Source organism: Aureobasidium melanogenum (genome assembly GCF_000721775.1).
Source record: "Aureobasidium melanogenum CBS 110374 unplaced genomic scaffold scaffold_12, whole genome shotgun sequence".
Classification (NCBI taxonomy): domain Eukaryota; kingdom Fungi; phylum Ascomycota; class Dothideomycetes; order Dothideales; family Saccotheciaceae; genus Aureobasidium; species Aureobasidium melanogenum.
This window is the reverse complement of record NW_024470064.1, coordinates 1-12,693: the sequence shown is the minus strand read 5'-3', so window position 1 is coordinate 12,693 and position 12,693 is coordinate 1. Positions and strand designations below refer to the sequence as shown.

Below are 12,693 nucleotides of genomic sequence, written 5' to 3'. Positions count from 1 at the left end.
GGATTGACTTTCCTCGTCACGGCCATTGGACCACTGCAGGAATTCTGTTTCTAGGCGGCCGTGAGTACAAGATTTGGCATTGCCTGTTGCACGGTATCTGCTACACGTAGGAGTTACACTATTGCATTTAAATTTTCGGCGACGACGATTGTTGCATGACAGATTTTCGCGATTCCTCTTCATCACGGATCTTCAAGTGATCATTTGCTGATTTGCTCGCTACAGCTGATGTCCAAGGCCAGGAATGCCTGTCCGCGCGAAAGAGGACGAATGACCCGAGCGCAGGTGCCAGATCTTCAGGTGAAGGTGTGATTGGTAGGCGCACACTTTGCCACATGTCTCGACAACGAATACACCAGTAGAGCAGTCAATCATTGGATGAAGATGACTAAATAAAGAGCTAGGCTCGCACCCCGAGAAAGAAAGACACGGTTTTGATACAACGAGGGGCGTAAGGAAAACAGGGTTGGAACTACTCATACGATAACGCTGTTAGTGCTGCAATCTCAGAAGCTGACCATCACCTTGCGGTCGCCCTCGCAGGCCCAACGGCCATGCTGTGCAGCAAAGCTCCAGTGAGAACAAGTCAGCCTCTTTGTACCGCAATGACGGGAGAAGAGTCTTTACGCCAACAGGAAGAACATCGCCCGCATTCAATTGATGCTTGAGTCGAGCTTGTGCTGCCAATCTTCCATCTTCTGAAGCCACTCTCTGGAGATGACATCGTCCTGTTCCAGGCCCGCAAACTTGGTTTTGTTAGCCCAACGGATCTTTCACAGGTAGGAGACGATCAGAGCTTACGTGCGGAGGTACAGAGATCCTCTTGATACCATCAAATTTCTTGTACGTGAAGGCGGCCTCAAGTGTACCGTTGACTACAGCGTTAGTATAGCGCGTCGACATGGCCTGTCGTTTCGAATTCGTGTTTTACGACATCAATTGCTTGACATGATACTAATATTGGCGGGTCTGACCTGTGTCGGATGCAAGTGAGTGCAAGCAACACAATGGACGACTTCAAAATCGCCGTTATCAAGCTATGTCCAATTGGAACCGCGCCGCTGCCAGACAGGTAGGTTTTGTCGGTTCGATCAATGCCGTCGTGCCAAGCTCCTATCTGGACAAGAGCAATGATCTTCTCCTCCACCATCTCGCGCTTGTCCTCCTCGGTATCGAGATCTTCAGTCCAGACTTGGGGCCGAACGCTGAGTTCTTGTAGAAACCGTTGCGGCCAACGATACCGCAGACTTCTTCGACATTGTGCGCGATTCGGCATACAAGACCTTTCTTGGTACAGCTCTCAGGAAAACCAGGCGTTTTTTTCTTGAGGCGATTGTACATGGCAATGAAGTCACGGACAGATGTCTGACTTTCCGATTCAAGAACGACCTTGCAGTAAGTACCAGATGGTGTGGGTGTGCTGGAGGCACGGGGCGCTCGTTATGCCAGCCAATGAAGTGACTCGGAGGGCCCTCGTTGGCGCTAAGACACCAGATTGTGTGACCGCAAAACCCGCATGTCGTCGATCCCTTGAGCTTCAACAGCGTCGCTTGATCCCAGGGGTGCCAGTGCTGATCTACTGCGTATTTTTTCGACACATCAATGTACACAAGACTAATTGATTTGTATTGCATACCAAGACACCGACAGACTTTGGAGACTTGCTTGTTCCAGGGCACTCGCGTCTCCGACCGTTGAACTCTCCGATGCCTCGCTCAAAGCACCTGCCAAAACTGGGACCCCTTTAAATTGGAAGTGGTCCGTCGCGCGGGGAACCTGGGGTTGGGTTTGCGGGGTTGCGGGGATTCGAGAATCGCCTGGGTACAAGTTAGCAAGGTTTATTGAAGCATAACCACGCCTGCGGAACCGCCTTACCCAAGCGGGTGAGATCTTCATGCTGATCTTCACCGCTGCCCCAGAATATCTTGTCCGTCTTGCGACTGCAGAAGTCGCCGAGGTACGATGTTTTGCTGATCACTCGTGACATACCAAGGTTTTCGTTCCACATTGCAACGACCTGCAAAGCGTTCTCCTTTTGTGCGATGGCGAACGCAGATCTTTCAAAGAACTGTCACGTATGCCAACGCATGCCGAAAGTCGACGAGATCAACGAGACAGGCAGCGGAGACATATAAGGGTAGGTGCTGAGTGCCTGATGAATTCCACTCTCTACTCCTCAAGATCATCCCGAAACAATCTTAGATTAGCTCGCCATGCCTAGAATTCTTCAAGCTTTGCTCTGTCTTGCACCTCTTGCTGCAGCCTTCCCTGCCAGTGTTCTGGAAGCTGTCAAGTACCATCCTGGGCTTCAGGCTCGTGCGAACGAGATCCTCCAAGAGAGACAAGCTGGCGCCGCTGCTGCTCAGACTCTATTTGAGCCGGTTCCCATTTTCAATGCTGCGGAGCAATACGGCAACGTCAGTGCAGGAAGTGGACACGAATATGTTGCACCAGGACCGAACGATCTGCGCGGTCCCTGCCCCGGGTAAGGCTCTCGTTCGTACTTCTTGATCTTTGTCTCCTGACCTCGTCTCTAGATTGAATGCCTTTGCAAACCACAACTTTTTGCCGCACAATGGCTATGCTACCATTGAACAATTTATCGAAGCCACCAGCGAGGTCGTGGGTATGGGACCCGACCTTGCCGCCTTCCTGTCTGTCTACGGCGCGGCTATCGATGGCGATGGCTTATCGTGGTCGATCGGTGGTACACCAGGCCCAGGTGTTGGCCTTCCTCTCTCCGGTCTAGGCAATGGCATTTCTGGCTCGCACAACAAGTGAGCTGCCCAAAGTCATTGTCCAAGCTCATAGAAAACCACTAATCATGCTTCCAGGTACGAAAGCGATGCTTCGCCCACTCGTCCTGATCTGTACGAAGCAGGCAATGACTATAAAACCGTTGCTAAGCAATTTGAACAACTTATCAGCATGTCACCCGGCGGTCAAGTGACTCTCGAAAGTCTCACTGCGTTCCGCTCCGTGAGATTCGACACTCAAATTGGTGAGTATAAGAGAACATGCAAAAGACGCGCAACATGCTGACTAGTACAGCCAACAACCCTTATTTCTTCAATGGTCCATTCACCGGTGTGCTAGTGCAACCTGCAGCGTAAATAAGGCCGTCTTTGCGTTTTGATGTATGCTGAAGCTTCTCATTAGGTACACATTCATCTACCGCTTCATGGCCAACCACTCGGCCGAAGCCCCATATGGCTACCTGAGCTATGATACAATCAAATCTTGGTTTGGCATCACTGGCTCACAGGGCTCGTATGTGGCACACCAAGGCCAAGAGCAAATCCCCAACAATTGGGTAGGTCCAACGATACAAACCCGAGGCTCAATTGATAGCTAATGATTGTCCCAGTATAAACGCGCGATCGCATATCCTTACTCGATTCCCTACTTCCAGGTGGATCTCCTGAATGCTGCACTTCTTCACGTATGTAGATCGCAAAGCGGAGTTCTTTCGATCATTCAAGACCACAGCTAACATTTGCCCCTGACACAGCCTAAGTTCCTCAACATCGGCGGTAACCTCGGCAAGACAAACACTTTCACCGGTGTTGATGTCACCAATCTCACAGGAGGCGTTTTCAACGCTGCAGGCTTGCTCCAGGGCAATAATGCCGCTTGCTTCGCTTTCCAATTTGCCACACAAGCCAAGCCAGATGTCGCACTGAGCGTGTTCAACGTGGTGAACAAGGCCCTGGGTAGCGTGCTCAGTGTCTTGGGCTGCCCACAGCTACAGCACATCGATGATGAGCAGCTGATGCAGTTTCCGGGTTATCAGAAGAGTACTCAGGCTGGTATCACCAAGTAGAGCCAAGGTCAGAGCCACAGTCAATAGGTCAATCAAGTCGTATAGTCTTGACTTCTGTTACGCTGTTGGTAGCTAAGAGATATAGTCAGGAGCCAGGAGCGAAGACCAATCCAGTCTGCGATATTTGTAATTCTTCATAGAATTCAGTGTGGCTTGCGCGCTTGTTAAAAGTAGCGGTCCAAGCGATTCGAGCTCTGGCCTATGTAGCAAAGGAAAGACGCAGTTTTCACAATGCGATATTTGATGCTAATGCTGCGAGCTCTGCACTTGCTGTGTCTGTGAGTCCATTTCAGAAAACTTACGCGTGCCGCTCGTGGATCTGGGGACCGAGATTCAAGGTATGTGATTCATAGGCTTACTCTGCTGCTTCAGTCTATGGTCTTCTTGCGAGGTGCCATCGACGATCGGCACAAAGTGCTGAGTGATGGGCCGCCTGTAGAGGTCGTATGTCACGTCAATTTGATCCAATAGCTTGACGAACAGACTGCCATTGCAAGATTTGGGTCGAGGTGCAGTATGGATCAGCCTCTGTCTCGTTGATTCATTCAGATAATTTCAAGTAGTTTGAGAACCAGTATCGACATCACAATCGCCTGCCGCTAAGCTTGACGAAACAAGAGTCGATCTGTGCAAGGGAGAGTAAAGGCTGAGCAGTGGGTTTGGAGAGGGTGGTGGGCTTTGCTGCTCGATGATCAGCAAAACTCTCGACTGCATCACTACAGCTCCGACAAATTGCGTTCGCGACACAGTCGCAGCTATCAAACGGATGTGCACACCCACTGTGCAAGAGATAAGATGGATCCACGGAGCCAGAGATCAACAGGCGTTTTGAGGGTGTACCTTCACATTCACGTATCGCCTCAATTCATCTCCGACGCACTCAGTTAAACAAGATCGCTGATCCGATGACTGCGTTTTCGAAGGTCTGACGCCATAATTACACCTGAATTGGCCATGTGGCCTGTAATATTTCTATTGATCACTCATCTCTCGAACACGAAAACACAACATTGACAATCATTCCTTCTCACTCTTTCCCAATGCCCGAACCAGTCTTCACCGGAAGTTTGACAACGGAGGGGACACGCCTGTTCGGCAGGTCTTGACTGAATAATGTGGAATCTGGTGATACTTCGCTGATGTAGGCTCAGGCGTGTTCCAGTACTCATGGCGAATCGCGAAAGGCGAGTCGGCTTGTCAAGATGCTGCGAGTAGTTAGGGCATGTTTGGCTTAAGCCTCTGATGTTTGTATTGGTCACCCGTCTCATGAGAGTGTTCAACGGACGAACGAACAAGCCGTTTGCATGACATGGTCATGCTGTATCGACCTCTCATATCGCTGATGGAACTTCTAAGCAATAAGCAGTGCTGTTGCTATCTTCCAAAGCGTGAGAGCGTAGGCAGATTCACTAAAAGCCTGAGTTGTGCGGTGGATCCTTTTAACCAGTGCATTCTCTGCATTCTCGTCAAACTATCTCGCCATGTCATTGATATCCCATGAAGACAAGGTTCTTATACGCAATATCAAGACCTTGAAAATTTCCTGTGGAGAGCATAACTGCTACTTAGAACCCGTACCGTAGTGAGTTTATATCCTTCTCTCATTATCAATTCGTCTAAGTGTCAAGTGTGAAGTAGAAGCTAGATGCGAACGGTTGCTTAGCTGGCGAAAGAACGAGTCAACAAAGTGACATGGGTTTTGTACCGGTTTCATGCTTACCACTTTCCATGGCCAGAGGCAAGTGCCTACTTTCTACAAATGACGGATATGTCAACTATAGATTTGTATACAAGGGGTATTTGAACCCTAGACCACTTCAAAACTTGGAATGCAATCTCTTCTTTCGTTATACAAAAGCGAGCTCCTGTCGCACGGCTAAGTCACTAATGATTTATTTATTTCCTCCAGGGACAACGTATAAATGGTATACACCAAGAGGTAACAAGATTACATGTCGTCCTCGGCACGTCTTTCATCCCAAACTTCGATGTTGCTATAGTTCCAGATACTCTCTACAGCGCTCAGAAGTCCGTCCACCAAGACACTCGTGGTCTTAAGATCGAAACACCTGCCAAGCACACCAACGGCACAGAGAGGCATGTGTTGCTTAGTGCCCATGTCGCACATCATGCCTTCCACGGTGGAGACGAAATCGGGACCGACACTAGTCTCGCTTTCACAAAGGTCGATTGCGCTGTGCTCGGGGATGTTACTTTGGACGAGGCGGGTATCGTTGAGAAGATTACCGGTGCGAAGCTGCTTCACCGCACCTGAGATCGTGTCGGAGACAGTGTCCGCAACAGAAGTGATCAATGAAGTGGTTGTCTTATTGTCACCGCGCTTGTAGAGGATGTAACCGGGATCGTTGTCCTTGTCGAATGCGAGACTGGGAATTTGACAATAACTACCGGCATTGGCTCCGACACCATGATATTGTCTGTTCAGATCGTTGTCTTCGAAGTCGGGGAAGTGAACTTGGATGGCAGTGACATCAGTGGCAGCTCCGTTATTCGAAAGCCAGATGCAATTTGTATAGTGCCCGCCGAGAGATACGCTCGAAGGATACCAGCTGTGGCCACACACGCGGCCGAAGCCTCCAGTCCAGCCGTATGACTGACCGTCAGGCCACTTGTTAAGGATATAAGCCATGCAGATAGCATCATCGTTGGCCGTGAAGACTCCATAGGCAGAGCCGGCATTGCTACTGCCGTGGTTAACCTCCTTCTGGGCATAATTACCTCCTTGAATGTAGGAGTCATCGTTTGTGATGCCAAGGAAATTCTCGGCATCATCCCAGAGTCGAATATCAGGGCAGCGGCCAGCAGCGTTGGCCAAGGACCCGGAGTTGCCGCCGTTGCCATTGTATTTGTAACCGTTGTCTGGAGAATCTTGATCTGTCGTTGGTTGAGTGTTAAAACCAACATAGATCTTTAGCTTGGAGTGATAAGTCTTTGGCTCAGGGAACAAGCCTTCGGCGAAGTTGAAGATCGAGATTGCGCTGGAGATGACGCCTAGAGCAGTAGCCATCTTGGAAAGAGTGAAGGAGCAATTTTGAAGTCTGATACAAGGAAAATGTAGAGAGTGAGGCGAGAATATGGTTGTTGGGAAGGAAGCAGGAGGGCTTTATATACGTACATGCCCAACAGTGCAGTGCACCGAAGCTGCAGCATTCGGCGACAGAAGGCATCAACACAAAGGAGATTGGCTGGGGTGAGAGCATCCTCGGTCCATAATCCAGATCGAAAATGCAATTGACCCAGTCAGACCCTTCGTGGATACAATGAAATCCTTCGCCAAGCTCGGGCTGAAGTCTGATCTTCGAACTGTAGTTGTACAGACAGCGAACCACAACCATCTGAGGAGAGCTGAATTGACTTTCGAACCTGCCAAGGTCTTGAGTTTCTACGCCAAGGTGATCGGTTGCTACATATCGTCAGTCGTATCATTATTTCCTGCATACTCAGATGGTTACCAGCCGCAAGCGGACCACCCCGCTTAGGGTAGGTCATCGGCTTATAGTAGTATTGCAAGTGGCAGCAAGTATCTTCGTATTCTGTACGCATCTTGAATGGGGCAGTTCCAGCCAGAGGTAGTGCGCGACGATGCACAGATGTTTGGAGGTAAAATTGAGTATCTATAGGGTTACAAATTTCTTACAGCGCATGGGACTGCTAAGCTGGCTCATTCATTTTATTCAACCAGAACAGAATCAGTGTCTCAAAAGGAAAAAAAAGCGCTCAGAAAAACCCGGTTCAATACATAGTGAAGGAAAGATGAGTCTTGTCCTCGGAACTGCAAGATGTTTGGAGATCGTGATACGCAGCTTCCATGGCCGCTGAATATACGTACAGATCGTCTCAAACTCTGCACTAATTGTTAAGACAGACCTGCCGTGTTCGTAGGCGCGATCTAAGTCGGACATGCTCGAGCATGCAGCCACAAGGATTATCATGCACGTGGAAGCAAATTGCGATTCATACTCTACGGGCTTGGATGTCAACGTGTCCGGTCAGTTGAGGATGAGAGAGAAGCGCGTTAGCTAGAGCCGCGAATCACCCCCAAACGTAAGGAGAGGTATAATTAACGCTTATATGGACGACACTCGAGACAAAACATGCGCGACTCGTCGATGTCATTCGAAGCGACCTCAGGGGAAACAATTCGTGGTGTTTAATGCAATAGCTTATTGCATAGTGGAAGTTGAGCACCGCCATCGTAGGATTAGGAGATCATCCACACGATTCATTATTGGAGCATGCTAACGTTGTATTTGGCGTGAGGTTAAATTAGACTTTGAAAGTGAGTCTTGTTTCCGCGGAATCCTTAGGCTTATTCCCGTGTAGCTTGGCTTTATCTGTCTCGAGAGTGAAGCACCTCACAAGACATGTACGCCAAGCAGCCAAGCAGCCAAGCGATAATCGTGTCATGATCATAAATTTTGCCGCTCGATCTCTCTATAAGTCTTGGAAGAAAGGCAATGACGACTTAGCATGTGTCTTGTACAGAGCATGTATGTAGCGATCACAGCGCTATCGGCCTTGTTACACATCGTCACGCTAACGTAGCACGCTGAGCCCATCATTCGCACAACCTATTCTGTGAACAGGTAGGGAGGCTTTGCTACTCCGCGGCTCCGCTTGCATGTTCAGACGATCGATCCTGGGCGATGACTACATAGCTTGGCATCATCCAATTGTGCTGACAAGATTCCTCTGTGGTCGGACACGAGGCGGTAAGGTATCAGAATATAAAAGTCATTATCAGCCGCGCAGCCATCAACTACCTTGTACCGATTAGCAACCCTTCCAATCGTCCTTCAGTATGCATTCTGCGATAATCTATTCAACGATCGTGCTTCTAGCATCGATCTTTTCAACGACTGTTACTGGCGAGACCCTTCTTGGCTGCGCGGCAATTCATTGTCCAAATCTCTCACCTGATCACGAAGAACCATCATGTCAGGTTCAGGAACAAGACCATACTTGGGTTGGCATTGAGACTGTACCGAATCCGATTGACGCCTCTGCTGGTAACTTCACATGGACTCTTGGTGTGCAGCCTGAGCCTTATCTGTATGGTGGCCATGTAAACACACCTGGTGTCACACGATCGTTCTACCTTGGTACGCCTCCCGGGACCGATTTGGCCAATGCTAGCTACACAGGGTGTGCCCTCATCTTCGACAGACCCGACAGTCATGGCTTTGTTCTTCCGTACGGCTCGGGCGATCCTACTCAAGTCACATCCGATTCTTGCAGCTGGGGGCTTGGTATGGATACTGGTGACCAATGCCTGGAGGATCTCCAATCTGCCGCGCTCGAGATTGCGGCCGCAGCGACAGATGAGCAGAACAGTACAACGATTTGCACAAACATTGCCGACTCAATATCGAGAAAGTCACCAGCCTCGTGCTCACGATTGCAACAGAATGACATCTACCCTTACACAGTCTATCCAGTAGTTCTCACTGGATCTGATGCCCCGGAACCTATCTTACCTTCTACGAACGCATCGTCAAATTGCTGGCCGACACTTCCGAAAACAAATGAGCTCACTCCTCTCTACTCATTCAACTATAGCACCAATAAAAGCTTTTCATGGTTTGCATACAGTCCAGTAATGAGCTTGTTCTTCGATACGGAGAACTCGGCGTCGTCTTCTGATCGTCTACGACAGTCTTCTTTCCATTGTCTAAAGGCTATCGACTCGAACGACTTTGCTAATGCTATCGAGACAAATGGTTCGGGCATGGAGAGTGCGGCCGGGCGTGGAGGCAGTATCGGCCGGGCTGCTAGTCTTTTGACGATAGTAACCATGACTGTTATGTATCTTGTAGCTTAGCTACTACATCTGAAAGTTATGTTGCTTGCCATACTCTTTCTTGTCAATCAGCCGATAAGTGATCTTGTTTACAATATAGACTAAGAGGCTTATCATGTACTTCTACGCTAGCACACACTCGATATAACATAGACAGAAAGTCTGATACGATCTCTTCTAGATGCTGCAACTCTCCTGTTGATCAAAATCATAATATATCACGACCAGGAAGCACGTTACTTGCATGAACAAGGATATCAATCCGGTCAGAACTTGAAACACGGAAGATTAACTTACAATATATCTTCCGAAAGAGCAAGCAGATTTCTCGCTTGAATAGCGAAGGTGGGACTTGACAAAGCCACTCAAACAGAAGTTGGGGTCAAGCTAGTCATATCCCTACAAGTCGGATTTGTGGTACGATCAGACTGTTTGTTGTAGAGATTGACATTCTGTAAGATGTATGACTTCACAGAGTCGTTTCTTGACCCCGCACAACAAGTCTCTGCCTATGACATGAATACCGACCAGCATGGCAACCTGAACAAGCTTCTCGATTGTGCCGTTGGTGCTGTCGTTGTCAAGCCACCGGTTTCTGGCACGCTCTACGAGACTATGGAAGCTATGAACAGGGTTCTGTCAGATCGGCTTCGTAATCCCTGGGCTGTGCCGAATCCCCTGCGTCACTTTCGACTTGTCCTCGTCGGAAGTCGTCCGCCCATCGTCATGGAAAGATGGCTGGCTTCAGTTTATCATCTTGGCCTTCGACTTACTGTTGTTGGAGCTCTAGTTCAGTGGCTACAACGGTCTGATGCTCCTCCGGTTGTGGAACAATACATTTCTGTCGACATGACTGGGGATTCTCAACTCTCAGACCGGATATTGCAAGCCTTGACATCGAACGGTCTAAGCTACGATGGCATTTCCACATTCACAGACGCATGCTTCGTCGCAACAGCTCAGACCGCGGATAAACTCGGACCCCTGACTGCACCCTTGTGAACGGTCAAAACTAGTATCGATAAGAACCTTACGTCAGCCAACAACAGCGGCAGCACCTCATCTTTCCGAGTCAAGAATGTACTCGGCCTGGGAAGACAGCTGCAAGCCAGGAATACAACCTTGAAATTCCTCATCATCACCGAGCTATGCTTCGGCTGGGGTTCTAACGGTGTTTTCATGGCTCACGACCACGAGGATCTTTACCAAAACGATCGCGAACCTTGAAAATGCATACCTCAACATTGATATCATGGTCGAATCCTATGAACAAGGACCTGAGATTTTTCAAGACGGCAATATTCTGTTCTTCGAGCTAGTGGACGGCGTTCCCTGTACCGCCGAGCTGAACATGAGCGATAATCAGAACATCTCGCCAGTCTCCCGGAGCCCACTCGCTTCTCGTCCCCGGCTCAACAATCTCTCTTGGGTCCGTAGCGTTATTGTGTCATGGTTTATATCAATTCTCACAAATCGGAAATCCTGAGGACCAGCGATGTCATGGGAGAACTAAGAAGATTAAACGTAGTTGTGGACTGAATTGTCGATTATCATTGTTCGTTCTTCGATGAAGGATGGCAGGTTCTAGTGGCCACATAGATATTGTCGAAGACGAAGCCGAGAGCATTTATGCTATGGAACTAATTACAAACAATCTTGTGCCCGAATGTTTAGAACATACTTGCTCTTCTAATAAGACGGAATTAAGAAAGACATGTATATTAAAAAGTCGATATTTATTTGGCTAGTGCTAAGGTATATACTCTATACCTAAAAATAGGATATTGGGTTCTCCTTTATATCTTTATATATACTATATCTCTTACCTCTATTGCAATAAGCTTTATTACTACTTTATAAACCTTTACTTTGCTTAAGAGTATAGATCTTTATTATAGTTCTATACCTTTCTATCACTTATTAGGTAAACTTTAGGTAAGTACTAGGTAAAAATTAGTAATAATTAGTAATAATTAGTAATAATTAGTAATTATTCTAATATAATTTTCATACTTATATATAATAAGCTCTAAGTTAAAAATTAAAAAAATACTTTTAGTATCTAAGTTTACTAATATCCTATATATTCTTTTTATTTATCTATAGCTTTTAACTACTTAAACTCTATAAGTATAAGGAAGCTTTCTTTTTTTAATAATAAAAACTTTATATATTTTTTTATATATAAATAATTAGATAATTATTTCTTTTCCTATAAAATAAATTTTCTATCTACTCTATATATATTTAATACTATCTTTTTACTTACCTTTTACTAATACTTTAATAGTAATTATAATCCTACTATAAATCTAGCTATTACTTATATCTAATAATACTAGATTTTATAATCTTTATTATATAAATATATTATTGCCTAGTCTATTAAGTAATATAATAATAAGATTCCTTATAATATTAATCTTAATAAAAAGGCTAGTTACTAGGCTTATCCTAGCTATACTAATATTTATTATATTATTATTAAGCCTACTACTATTATTAAGTTTAAAACTTTAAATAGCTATTTTAGTAGTAGTAATATATATAATAAGAATATACTTTAGACTATATCTATACTTAATTATATTATATATAAAATACTATCTAAGTACCTAATTTCTATTAAGTACTTTTTCTTTGCTATAGCTTCTTAATATAATATTCTAGATAGTTATATTAAGTATACTACTAGTATTTATTAGGGTTAGGGTTTGCAGAACTTCGATACAATACTATATAAGCTATATTATGCTCCTAAACTTAGAAACCTAGGTGCGGTAAGGAAACAGGTGGTCTACCTTCTTTAGATCGTGTAGTGTTAGTTAATCCCGTATCCCATCCAGTTCCGGGCTCGGAGTCGGACAAGTAAAGTAGAGATGTACTTGTCTAGCCATTCAGCTATACTAGGAGAGAAGGACTGTTGCAGCTCCTTATAGGTCTGCGAGGTCTCCTTTCCCAGTAGGCCTCCTTGGCTAAGGATAAATGGTTTGAAAGCCTGGCCTAGGTTTCGGTATTTGTTCTTCTTGCCCTGTTCGGCTGCTGCTAG

General features: G+C 46.5%; 6 protein-coding genes across 6 annotated transcripts; 3 read left to right on the top strand and 3 right to left on the bottom strand.

Annotated features, from left to right (window-relative positions):
* Window positions 1-653: 653 nt before the first annotated feature.
* M437DRAFT_84968 (uncharacterized protein) lies at window positions 654-903 on the bottom strand (the record flags this gene model as incomplete). Its single annotated transcript, XM_041028195.1, has 2 exons — window positions 654-746; window positions 802-903. The coding sequence occupies 2 exons, from the start codon at window positions 901-903 to the stop codon at window positions 654-656; spliced, it is 195 nt and encodes a 64-aa protein (XP_040879077.1).
* Window positions 904-1,113: 210 nt separating this feature from the next.
* M437DRAFT_66508 (uncharacterized protein) lies at window positions 1,114-1,987 on the bottom strand (the record flags this gene model as incomplete). Its single annotated transcript, XM_041024764.1, has 3 exons — window positions 1,114-1,420; window positions 1,637-1,817; window positions 1,876-1,987. 3 exons carry the CDS (start codon window positions 1,985-1,987, stop codon window positions 1,114-1,116), a joined length of 600 nt encoding a protein of 199 aa, XP_040879076.1.
* Window positions 1,988-2,213: 226 nt separating this feature from the next.
* On the top strand, window positions 2,214-3,823 carry M437DRAFT_50051 (Cloroperoxidase; the record flags this gene model as incomplete). Its single annotated transcript, XM_041021939.1, has 7 exons — window positions 2,214-2,485; window positions 2,538-2,777; window positions 2,835-3,001; window positions 3,052-3,109; window positions 3,160-3,313; window positions 3,368-3,442; window positions 3,512-3,823. 7 exons carry the CDS (start codon window positions 2,214-2,216, stop codon window positions 3,821-3,823), a joined length of 1,278 nt encoding a protein of 425 aa, XP_040879075.1.
* Window positions 3,824-5,771: 1,948 nt separating this feature from the next.
* Window positions 5,772-6,851, bottom strand: M437DRAFT_84966 (uncharacterized protein; the record flags this gene model as incomplete). The annotated part of the gene is made up of 1 exon (XM_041028194.1): window positions 5,772-6,851. The coding sequence occupies one exon, from the start codon at window positions 6,849-6,851 to the stop codon at window positions 5,772-5,774; it is 1,080 nt and encodes a 359-aa protein (XP_040879074.1).
* A 1,794-nt stretch (window positions 6,852-8,645) lies between these two features.
* M437DRAFT_66505 (uncharacterized protein) lies at window positions 8,646-9,665 on the top strand (the record flags this gene model as incomplete). Its single annotated transcript, XM_041024763.1, has 1 exon — window positions 8,646-9,665. The coding sequence occupies one exon, from the start codon at window positions 8,646-8,648 to the stop codon at window positions 9,663-9,665; it is 1,020 nt and encodes a 339-aa protein (XP_040879073.1).
* Window positions 9,666-10,103: 438 nt separating this feature from the next.
* M437DRAFT_66504 (uncharacterized protein) lies at window positions 10,104-10,646 on the top strand (the record flags this gene model as incomplete). Its single annotated transcript, XM_041024762.1, has 1 exon — window positions 10,104-10,646. One exon carries the CDS (start codon window positions 10,104-10,106, stop codon window positions 10,644-10,646), a length of 543 nt encoding a protein of 180 aa, XP_040879072.1.
* Window positions 10,647-12,693: the final 2,047 nt, after the last annotated feature.